General features: G+C 39.8%; 1 protein-coding gene across 1 annotated transcript in view; it reads right to left on the bottom strand.

The window, feature by feature from the left end:
• Window positions 1-12,198, bottom strand: part of LOC120533501 (stonustoxin subunit alpha-like) — a 139,463-nt gene that overhangs the window by 37,928 nt on the left and 89,337 nt on the right. Inside the window, exon 6 of the mRNA XM_039760406.1 lies at window positions 1,518-1,721. Within this exon, the coding sequence (XP_039616340.1) occupies window positions 1,518-1,721 (204 nt within the window). The remainder of the gene's footprint in view (window positions 1-1,517; window positions 1,722-12,198) is intronic.

Raw genomic sequence — 12,198 nt, 5'->3', positions numbered from 1 at the left:
GCTCCTGACGCGCACTCCTTCTTTGCTCCTGATGCGCACTACTTTGAAGAGGAAGATATGTTTGCATTCTTTTAATTGTGAAATGAAACGGTCATCTCTGTCTTGTCATGGAGCACAGTTTAAACTTTTGACTAAAGGGTGTTATTTCATGTCTAGAGAGCGCTAAAATGTTAAAAAAAAAAAAGTATTTAGCAGGTTTTCTATGCTCTGTGAAAATATTCAATTTATAAATAAAGAATCCTCATTTAGCGCAGTAGAGTCTGGAACGGATTAACTGCGATAAATGAGGGTTTACTGTAATAATAAAAATAATAATTAGCCTGATCTGCAGGTCTTCAAGTCTCCCACACAGCTCTGCTCTCTAATGGTGAAGTCCTGTCACTGCCCTCCTTGTATTTATTTCCAGCTCTCAATTCTTTTCCTTTCTCTTACTCGTCTTTTCCAAATTCCTCATTTCCCATCTCCTTTTCTTTCTCCCACTCCTTCTGTTTCCCATAATGCCTTGTGTCTCTGCTGACCAGTCAGTTGTTTGTCCATTCAGTTGAGTGAAGTTTGTGTTGTTTGGTAAGCTCAGATCATTGACTTGTAGACTCAGGTTCAACATCATTCACCATTAGTCCATCCAAGTTACTAATCTACTTATACTGAGCAGGGTGAAGGGACAGCTGGAGCCTATCCCAGCATGCATCAGGTACAGGGCAGGAACAACACCTTGACAGGTCCATCACAGGGTGAACACACACACACATACAGATCAGTTTATCATCACCAATCCACCTAACGTGAAGATCTTTGGACTGTGGAATGAGACCAGTGAAGCTGGAGGAGACCCAAACAAACACTGGGAACACATGCAGACTCCATGCTGTGATTGGCTGGTAACTCCTACAGCTGCTGTCAGCCTTTCTTCCTGTTCCTTTGTATGTTCAGCTCTCACACCTTCTCCTAATCCTCTTGTTTTATTTCTTTTTTTCTTTTCTTTTTGACTTCTCTCTCTTTCTCTTCTTCTTTTGTCTCTCCTTATCTCTGATGTCCTACACTTATTTTTTCTGTCTGTCACCTCAGTCCTGCTGCAGTTTGTCCACGGCAACTCTGGTCAGCTCTTCTGCCCCCACTCACAGTGTTTCTTATACTATTTTAGTGACTTTTAACAAACTTTAGTGAGGACATCAGAGGAGTGTGAGGGAGGAAAGTGACAAAGAAGGGTGGGGGACAAGATTGAGTGTGGCATTGTGGGACAAGAAAGAAAGTTAAAGATTGAATTGAGAGAACAATGACAGTAGCCACTGTGCGGGAGGGGCTCAGGGTCACAATGCTGTATTCATTTATTTAATGTGAGTCCACCTCACGTCCATCTGTCTGTCTGTCTGTCTAAATCGGACACTGCAGGCTGTCCTGATTAAATACAGTGTTTGTACTGTGGGGTAAAACAGTCACAGCCATAAAGTTAGAAGAAAAACAATTCAACAAACACACACACACACACACACACACACACACACTTGCTGTTCACTTACCTTAGTGTTTCTAATTTGCAGTTTTCACTCCTCATCCCCTCACACAGCTGAGTCACTCCTGAATCTCCGATGTTGTTAATTTTTCCCCCTAAAATTAATATGTTCTTGTCGCCCAGATTCAGTTCAGTTAGTCGTGAGTTTGGAGATGAAAGGACTGAGGAGAGAGCTGAGCAACATCTAGAGGTGAGATGACAATCTGACAGGCTGTGGAGATAAAGAGAGAAGTGTCAAGAACACACGTTGGGTCACACATGCAGGATGGGAGGGGAGAGGCTCATCACAATGATGACAGAGAGAACAAGAAACTGGAAACAGCGAGTAGGAAGACCAGCAACAAGATGGGTTGATGGCATCAAAGAACAGCTGGGAGTGGAAAATGGGCAGTGATAAAGATGGCCAAGGAAAGAAAAGAATTCTGGGAAAACTGAAAAGCAACCATAGACCTCCAGAGTTCCTTGATGTACTACAGAGGGTCTCTGGATCTGGTGGACATGAGGAGGAACATACAGACTGACAGAGAAGCCACACAACACCAGAGTAGCCCAAACAAACATCCTGCCAGTTGTCACAAAGACTGAGACCTCAATGATTGTGCTGACCGTGACGTCCATCCATGGTGAGACACTGACCACAGCAGATGAAAGAGCATTTTGGGAATGAAATAAAAAATCAAACAGAAACAAGAAGAGCAGAAAAACAAAATGCATGAGAGCTGCTGGAGTCTCCTCTATAGTGAGACACATTTAGAGAAGAAATGTAATAAGACAACACTGGGATTGTGTGGAGAAGAAGACAAGAAAAGCACAGAGGGACAGACATCATGTGGTGTGAAGACAAGACACGCACAGGGATTTCATGGCTGGCTGTCTTTCTCCTTCTTTCTTTTTTTTTTAACTCTTCTTCAGTTTTTCTTATTTTTTCTCCATGCAGTTTCATCTGATGAGCTCACCGAAGTGAGAAGGACATCAGCTCAGCACCTTTGTGTTTTCTGCCTCATTAAACGCAGTTCTGTATTTCAGTCCATTCCTGCTTATCATGTCCACATGTGGCCTGTTGGTCAGACATGTCAGTAACAATTTGACTGCACTGTTGACAGGACAACATGAGGAGCAACTGTCACCATGAGAGGACGATGAGTGACCAGAAAGGCCTGTTTAATAAAGTCAGAACAGTCAATGTCACACTCAGAACCTGTCACCTCAGTCCTCATTCATTGTCATCACTTCTCCTGCAATCCCTCACTTTATATTCAGTTTATCACCTCATTAAAATCCCCATTCAGACACTTGTCACCTCTGTCTCAGGTCAGTCTTATCAGTATATCATCTAAAATTGTCTGTTTGTCTTTAGTCCTCTTTGTTCCTTCATGTAATTCCACAATGAGGCCCCCCACTGTGTTAATTGAGTCAAAGCCAGACACACATACTGCCTGGGGTCTCAATAAGTGACATGACAACTACAAGCAGAGCTGGACACTCAAGTGTGTCACTGACCTGCTTACATTTGAACTGAAACCCAATTTGAACCAATGCTGCCCATGAAGGGTCTACACGCCTGGGTATGTCTTTTGTTCTTCAGGTCATCCTGACTGGTGAAAGGTGGTCTCCTAAACTTACATTGTTCTCCACATGAGTGTCCAGATGGAGCTGTCACAGTTGGTGACAAAAGAGCGACAAACTCAGAATTCTGTCTCAATCACCAACCAAGACATGTGGATACTTTGACTGTCAAGATGCCACAATGAGGACATTCTATCGGGTGTATTGTGACACCTTGATTAAACGAGACTAGACTAGTTAAGACTAGATCTATGCTTTAGATCAATGACATAAAGGACACGACTGACAAAAGACATTTCTGCCCTTGGCCATTCAGACCTGACATACTGACTGGTGCCATTGACCTGCTGACCTCAGTGGTGTTGAGCTCAGTTTTCTTACTCACTCTACAGATGGTCAGCATCCCAAAGTCCATCAGAGCGATGTTGTGAGAGTCTCTTTGTGTCATTACTGTTTGAATTTCTCACAACAACAACAACAACAACATTTATTTATATAGCACATTTTCATACAAACAGTAGCTCAAAGTGCTTTACATATTAAAGAATAGAAAAATGAAAGACATAATTATAAAAAAAATAAATCAACATTAACATCGAATAAGAGTAAGGTTCAATGGCCAGGGGACAGAAAAACAAAAAACTCAGGCGGCTGGAGAAAAAATAAAATCTGTAGGGATTCCAGACCATGATACCGCCCAGTCCCCTCTGGGCATTCTACCTAACATAAATGAAACAGTCCTCTTTGGATTTAGGATTCTCACGGAAGGGCTTGATGATGATGATGGTCACGTAGACTTCTTCCTTTTAATCCGTCCATCATTGTTGGAGCATAATGAAGCTTTGAGTAGGTGGAGGTGGCGCAGGCCACCACCACAAAGAAACCGGAAAAAGAAACAGAAAGAGAGTAGGGGTCAGTACCGATTTTAGAGCCACCATGAATAGTTGTTATGATGAATTGAACATACAGAGTATCAGGATTAAGTTAAATTACGATTAAAATGAAGTTATAAAAAGGCCATGTTAAAGTAATGTGTTTTCAGCAGTGTTTTAAAGTGCTCTACTGTATCAGCCTGGCGAATTCCTATTGGCAGGCTATTCCAGATTTTAGGTGCATAACAGCAGAAGGCCGCCTCACCACTTCTTTTAAGTTTTGTTCTTGGAATTCTAAGGAGACACTCATTTGAGGATCTGAGGTTACGATTTGGAATATAAGGTGTCAGACATTCCGATATATAAGATGGGGCGATTATTTAAGGCTTTATAAACCATAAGCAGAATTTTAAAGTCAATTCTGAATGACACAGGTAACCAGTGTAGTGACATAAAACTGGTGTGATGTGTTCTGATTTTCTTTTCCTAGTTAGGATTCTAGCAGCTGCATTCTGCACTAGTTGCAAACGATTTATATCTTTTTGGGTAGTCCTGAGAGGAGTGCGTTACAGTAATCTAGTGACTGAAAACAAGCGTGAACTAATTTCTCAGCATCTTTCAGTGATATAAGAGGTCTAACTTTACTTATGTTTCTTAAGTGAAAAAATGCTGTCCTAATGATCTGATTAATATGTGATTTAAAATTCAGATTACAGTCAACAATCACCCTAAGCTTTTTACCTCCGTCTTGACTTTTAATCCTAATGTATCCAGTTTATTTCTAATAGCCTCATTGTATCCATTATTGCTGATCACTAAAATTTCAGTTTTCTCTTTATTTAACTTGAGAAAATTACTATTCATCCATTCTGAGATACTAGTCAGACATTGTGTTAGTGAATCAATAGAATCGGGTCATCAGGTGCTATTGATAAGTACAGCTGTGTGTCATCAGCATAGCTGTGGTAGCTCACGTTGTGCCCTGAGATAATCTGACCTAACGGAAGCATGTAGATTGAGAATAACAGCGGACCCAGGATAGAGCCTTGTGGAACACCATATTGGATATCATGTGTCTTGAGTTGTAATTCCCACAACTAACAAAATATTTTCTCCCTGTCAGGTAGGATTCAAACCAATTTAAGACACTGCCAGAGAGGCCCACCCATTGACTAAGGCGATTTCTAAGAATGTTGTGATCAATGGTGTCAAATGCAGCACTCAGATCTAAGAGGATGAGAACAGATAAATGGCCTCTGTCTGCATTTACCCATAAGTCATTTACTACTTTAACGAGTGCAGTTTCTGTGCTGTGATTTGTTCTAAAACCTGACTGAAATTTATCAAGAATAGCATGTTTATTTAGGTGGTCATTTAACTGCATAATGACTGCCTTCTCTAGAACTTTACTTAAGAAGGCAGGTTAGAGATGGGTCTAAAATTTTCAAGAGCGAGGGTCAAGATTATGTTTCTTAAGTAGGGGTTTAACTACAGCAGTCTTAAGACAGTCTGGGAAGACCCCAGTATCTAGTGACAATTTACTATGTCAAGAACATTATCAATTAGCACGCCTGATACTTCTTTGAAAAACCTTGTTGGTATCGGGTCAAGGGCAGGTGGAGGGTTTTAATTGAGATATTATTTTTGTAAATCAGGTAAATCTATCCTAGTGAAAGAGTTTAATTTGTTTATAACAGGATGTTGGGGTTTAGGGGATCCTTAGTGTTGGGGAGATATACTATGTTATTTCTAATATCATTAATTTTTGATTGAAAATACAGCGACAGCCTCACAGGTTTCACTGGAAGCACTTAGGAGGCATTCCTTTGAGCTACCTGGGTTTAGTAGGCGATCAATTGTTGAAAATAAGACTCTAGGATTACTAGCATTGTTATTTATAATCTTGGAGAAATAGCAGGTCTCTCAAGACGGACTGTGTTATTGTATTCTGTTATTTTGACTTTTAATATTTCATGGTGGATAGTAAGTTTAGTCTTCCTCCATTGACGCTCAGCTCTACGGCATGTTCTCTTTAAATCAGACACTCTTTGGGTCTTCCATGGTATACCAATGCTAGAAGATTTTTTCACTGTCTTTTCAGGTGCAACTATGTCAACAGCAGCTCTCACTTTAGAATTAAATCTTTCCACCTTACTATTTACATTGTCCTCGCTATTATAGCTGGCACTATAAACGGACTGATTGCTTAAAATGTTTGTAAGTTTTAAAGCTGCTGCTGAATCAAAGAAGCGTTTTTAACAATATGCTTCTCATGAGTGTTTTTTATCATTATTTCTATATTAAAAAGTAGAAGAAAATGGTCTGATAGACCAATATCAATGATCTGTTTTATATCAACTTTCAGTCCTTTAGTAATCACTAAGTCTAATGTATGACCTGCTTTATGTGTAGGCTGATTTATGAGTTGTCTCAAATCAAAAGAATCCAGGAGGTTCATAAATTCTTTTACTTTTAGATCACACTGATTATCTATATGAAAATTAAAGTCGCCAACTATTAGGAGTGTGTCATAGTTAGTAATTAAAATTGACATTAAGTCAGAGAATTCCTCAAAAAACGACGCGTTATATATTTAGGAGGTCTATACACGGATAGTACTAGAACTTGAGAATCTCCATGAATAACAACGGCAAGATACTCAAAGGACTTGAACTTACCAAAACTGACATCTTTACATTTTAATCGGCTCGAGTAAATGTTAGCCAATCCGCCCCCCCTTTTTCCCTGGCGGTTTGCATGAGTAAAACTGTAATCCGGAGGCGCAGATTCGATTAAAACTGCCGCGGCATCTGAATTCAACCACGTTTCATTTAGTGCAATAGCTGATCATTTCTTCAGGATTGACTTTACTGTTTTCTCTGATGTCTTTTTGGTAAATCAGGAAGGTCTGCCACTGGAGAGAAAATGAGCAGACTGACGATGGCAGAAACTTTAGGAACTTTTACAAATTATATTATAAACCAGTAACGGCGTACTGCATGATAACATGCAGTGAATACACTTCACTTATAGTTTTCATCCTCTTTCTCTGTACATTTAGCATTCATTTGCTTGGAGGTTGATGTGCTTGCTGCTTCATGAGCAGCTATTCTTTTCTCCACCCTAGCGGCCCGCTTGTTCTCTTCTTCCGTCGCCCTCTATTCACATTAAAACTGATTAAGTAAGTGTTTGTGTTGCAATTACTTAGTTCGTTTTTCTTAGTTTTTCACTAAAGTGCCCAATCTGCCTCAAGAGTGATTTAAGATATGAAGAGGTAGGGGAAGTGACGGCGAGGGAATGAGAATGGAGCCCGTACGCATGTGCCACACAGCCACCCTGCTGCCGAGAGTTCATTCTACAATCAAGTCAAGTCAAGTTAGGGAGCATGCACTGGTACAGTGTGTTGCCGCACCCACTACTTAATGAAACAACTCGGGATCCCAGTTGGCAACACCCCAGGCAGAAACGCAGTTCAGTCCTACTCTCCAGAAATGACCCTCTATCTGCCACAGCCAGGTGTTAAGTAGGCGATAATCTTGACCCCTCTGCCCTTGAAAATTTTAGACCCATTTCTAACCTGCCTTTCTTAAGTAAAATTCTAGAGAAGGCAGACATTATACAGTTAAATGACCACCTCAATAAACCTGCTATTCTTGATAAATTTCAGTTGGGTTTTAGAACAAATCACAGAACAGAAACTGCACTCGTTAAAGTAGTAAATGACTTGTGGGTAAATGCAGACAAATGCCATTTATCTGTTCTCATCCTCTTAGATCTGAGTACCACATTTGACACCATTTATCACAACATTCTTAGAAATCACCCTAGTCAATTGGTGGGCCTCTCTCTCAGGGTCTTAAATTGGTTTGAATACAACCTGGCAGGTAGAAAAATTGTTAGTTGTGGTAATTATACTTCAAATACACATGATATCCTATATGGTGGCTCTACAAGGCTCTATCCTGGGTCCTTTGCTCTTCTCAATCTACATGCTTCCGTTAGCTCAGATTATCTCGGGGCACAACGTGAGATACCACAGCTATGCTGATGACAAACACCTGTATTTATCAATAGCACCGGATGACCCCAGCTCTGTTGTTTCACTAACACAATGTCTTACTTGTGTTTCTAATCGGATGAATAGTAATTTTTACAAGCTAAATAAAGAGAAAACTAACATTTTTGTGATTGTCAATAACGGATATAAAGAGGTTATTAGAAATAAACTTAATGCATTAGGATTAAAAGTCAATATGGAGGTAAAGGACTTAGGGATAATTGTTGACTGTAACCTGAATTTTAAATCACATATTAATCAGATCACTAGACAGCATTTTTTCACTTAAGAAACATAGCAAAAGTTAGACCTCTTATATCATTGAAAGATGCTGAGAAATTAGTTCACGCTTTTGTTTTCAGTCAACTAGATTACTGTAGCGCACTCCTCTCAGGAATACCCAAAAAAGACATAAATCAACTTCAACTATTGCAGAATGCAGCTGCTAGAATCCTAACTAGGAAAAGAAAATCCAAGCACATCTCTCCAGTTTTGATGTCCCTACACTGGTTACCTGTGTCTTTCAGAATTGACTTTAAAATACTGCTTATGGTTTACAAAACCTTAAATAATCTCGCCCCATCTTATATATCGGAATGTCTGACACCTTATATTCCAAATCGTAACCTTAGATCCTCAAATGAGTGTCTCCTTAGAATTCCAAGAGCAAAACTTAAAAGAAGTGGTGAGGCGGCCTTCTGCTGTTTTGCACCTAAAATCTGGAATAGCCTGCCAATAGGAATTCACCAGGCTAATACTATGGAGCACTTTAAAAAACTGCTGAAAACAAATTACTTTAACATGGTTTTCTCATAGCTTCATCTTAGTTAAATCCTGATGCTCTGTATATTCAATTATTATCATTACTATTCATGGTGGCTCTAAAATCCCTACTAACCCCTACTCTCTCTTCTGTTTCTTTTCCCGGTTTTCTGTGGTTGCGACCTGCACCACCACCACCTAATCAAAGCATCATGATGTTCCTACATTGATGGATTAAAAGCCAGAAGTCTACATGACCATCATCATCAAGTCCTTCCATGAGAACCTTAAATACAAATAGGATTGTTTCATTTATGTTAGCTAAAATGCCCAGAGAGGGCTGGGTGGTCTCATGGTCTGAAACCCCTGCAGATTTAATTTTTTCTCTCCAGCCATCTGGAGGTTTTTTTTTGTTTGTTTTTTTTTGGTTTTTCTGTCCTCCCTGACCATCAGACCTTACTCTTATTCTATGTTAATTAGTGTTGTCTTATTCTAATTCTTACTTTGTCTTTTATTCCTCTTTTCTTCATCATGTGAAGCACTTTGAGTTACATTATTTGTACAAAAATGTGCTATATAAATAAATGTTGTTGTTGTTGTTGGCCTGTTCCAGCCACTTGGGTCCCCAACAATGAGGATCTTATGAGCTGGATCATCCTCAGGGAAATGTGCCATATGGCCGTAGTGCTGTAACTGACACTCCTTCACAATGCAGGTCATGTTCCTCATTTGGGACTCCATGAGCAACACAAAGTCAAACCAACGGTACCCAAGGATTTTCCAGAGAGACACAGTACCAAAGGAGTCCAGTCTTCGTCTCAGGTCACTGGATAGTGTCCATGTCTCACAACCATATAGAAGCACCAGGACTCTAAAGACTTGAACCTTCATTCTTTTGCATAGATATCGGGAGCACCACAAACTCCTTTCCAGTGACTTCATGACCCTCCATGCTCTCCCAATCCATCTACTAACATCACAGAAAGAGTTGGCAAAGACATGAATGTCACTACCAAGGTAAGTAAACCTCTCAATGATGAGGTTGACACTCTCTACGCAGACAGACACACCGCTGATGGCCATGCCCAAGAGATCATTAAAGGCTTGTATCTTGGTTTTTATCCAGGACACTTGCAAGCCCAGACGCTCAAACTCCTCGCTCAGTCTCTCAAGCGCCCCAATCAGAGCCTCCATTGACTCAGCAAAGATCACAACATCATCAGCAAAGTCAAGATCCATGAATCTTTCTTCACCAACAGATGCCCCACAGCCGCTGGACCCCACAACCTTGCCCAACACCCAGTCCATACAAGCATTGAACAAAGTAGGAGCAGAACACCACCTTGATAAACCCCAGAATCAACTGGGAAAAATGCAGAGGTCCTGCCTCGACTCTGCACAGCACTCACAGTACCATAATTCTACAATATAATTAAATATAAATAAAAAGAGGAATAAAAAAATCATCATCACGAACGTGGATAGTAGAGGTCACGTATTATATGTGTACCAAATTTCAGGGTAATAGGTCCAACAGTTTGTGAGCTACAGGGGCCTCATGTATAACGCTGTGCGTAGAATTCACACTAAAACATGGCGTACAGACAAAAGTGGAAATGTACTTATGCACAAAAAATTCCAGATGCATAAATCTGTGCGTACACAAACTTCCATGTTCTTCCGCTACATAAATCCCGGTCAGCATGAAAATTAACGCACGTGCATGCGCCTGCTGTCAAACTCCTCCTAGAATTATGCCTCTTTGAATATGCAAATCAATATAAATAGCCCTTAAGCTCAGCCTTCTGTGAAAAGACAATGGGAAAAACACGGAAGAAAATAGAATTTCAGCAAATACCAAGTGGAGGTAAAGAAAAATGTACTATTTGTTAGTTTAAACAGAAGTATAATCAACAAAAAGAAGCTGATCGAGTGACAGAGTGTCAGAGAAACTTGAAAGATCAAATTCACAAAGTCGCACAGCGCCCAAAATAAAAAATAAATTGTCAGATATCCAAATCGCTGTAAGAAGGTGAGTTGTAGCCCACCGTCTGAGTGCCATTTGAAAGTTTATTAGGGTACAGACAAAAAAAAAAAAAATAGGCACACAGCTGGGAAAAAAGCACGAAATGTCAACTTTAATCTCGAAAAATTCACTTTAATCGCGTAGTTTATTTTGTCATTAAAGTAGAACATCATAAACTTCATCTTAAAATCGTTTAATTTACTAGTTTCTCAAATCCCATCATAACTAAAGTAGCCTGTTAAATGCTTTGTTTTGTATATGATCTTCTAAGTGCTCTGAGTGTGTGAATCACTACGTGCTTCTGGGCTTTCACTTCCTCCTACAGGACACAGAATCCATTACATTCGTGATATTACAGCTCTCTGAATAATTAAAACACCGAGATGTATACTTCATATCATTTTCCTGATGACAGAAGTTAAAGCATGTTACTAAACATGAGAACATGGTGCCGCAGTGATTGTTCATGTGTCATGCAAGATGCTTGCTGCGCCATGCGCGACCTTTAATGAAATAATTTATTGCAGCAGTACTTTATCTTTCAAACGTACTAACCCTTAATTCCTGTCCTTCCTTTTCTTTCTCCAAATACCCAATCACCACACAACCAGCTCTGTAAAAGACGTTAAGCCATCTGTAAGCTTAGAATGCCGACTTTTCAAAACTTTTAAGGAACACTGAAATATCTTCGTAGTACATGTTTAATTATTTTATCCCTCTATCCTTCCAGTGTTGTGCCAGCACAAGCAAGAATACAGCATGAGGCAGGATCAATCCCAGCTCCTTGCTAGCACTGTGACACCGTGTCCTCACATGTTTAATTTATTAACAATATAGATTATTTAAATGAGGTTACAGTTTTATCTGTATAATATAATAAACATATTTTACTGCATTTCTTCATCTGAAAAATGATATCGTCATCATATGTAAATACGCACTTTATAAAATGGATCAGGTTGTGCAATATTATAACTGTAGTGCAAGTTTACAGTCAGGTGATTGTACTTATAAGTACCAACAGTTCTACAAGGAGCACTTGATGGACTGATTGAGTACATTTATAGTTCTTGTGATGAAACTGTTTCTGAACCGCGAGGTCCGTACAGGAAAGGCTCTGAAGCGTTTGCCGTATGAGAGCAGTTCAATAGACAGCATGGCTGAGGCAGCGTGTGCTTGATGCTGTACAGTAATCCCTCGCTATATCGCGCTTTGACTTTCGCAGTTTCGCTCTATCGCGGATTTTATATGAAAGCATAACTAAATATATAAAGCGGATTTTTCGCTGCTTTGCGGGTTCTGCATTGAAAACTGCCAGAAGAAGAACAACGGCAGTGCTACACAATCGCCTGAAGTGGCTCCTATAAGGGCTGTAACACTCTCCTTTGTTGTGCAGTAAAATAAA

Source organism: Polypterus senegalus, chromosome 8 (genome assembly GCF_016835505.1).
Source record: "Polypterus senegalus isolate Bchr_013 chromosome 8, ASM1683550v1, whole genome shotgun sequence".
Classification (NCBI taxonomy): domain Eukaryota; kingdom Metazoa; phylum Chordata; class Cladistia; order Polypteriformes; family Polypteridae; genus Polypterus; species Polypterus senegalus.
The sequence above is the reverse complement of the archived record's forward strand: the minus strand, read 5'-3'. Positions and strand labels throughout refer to the sequence as shown.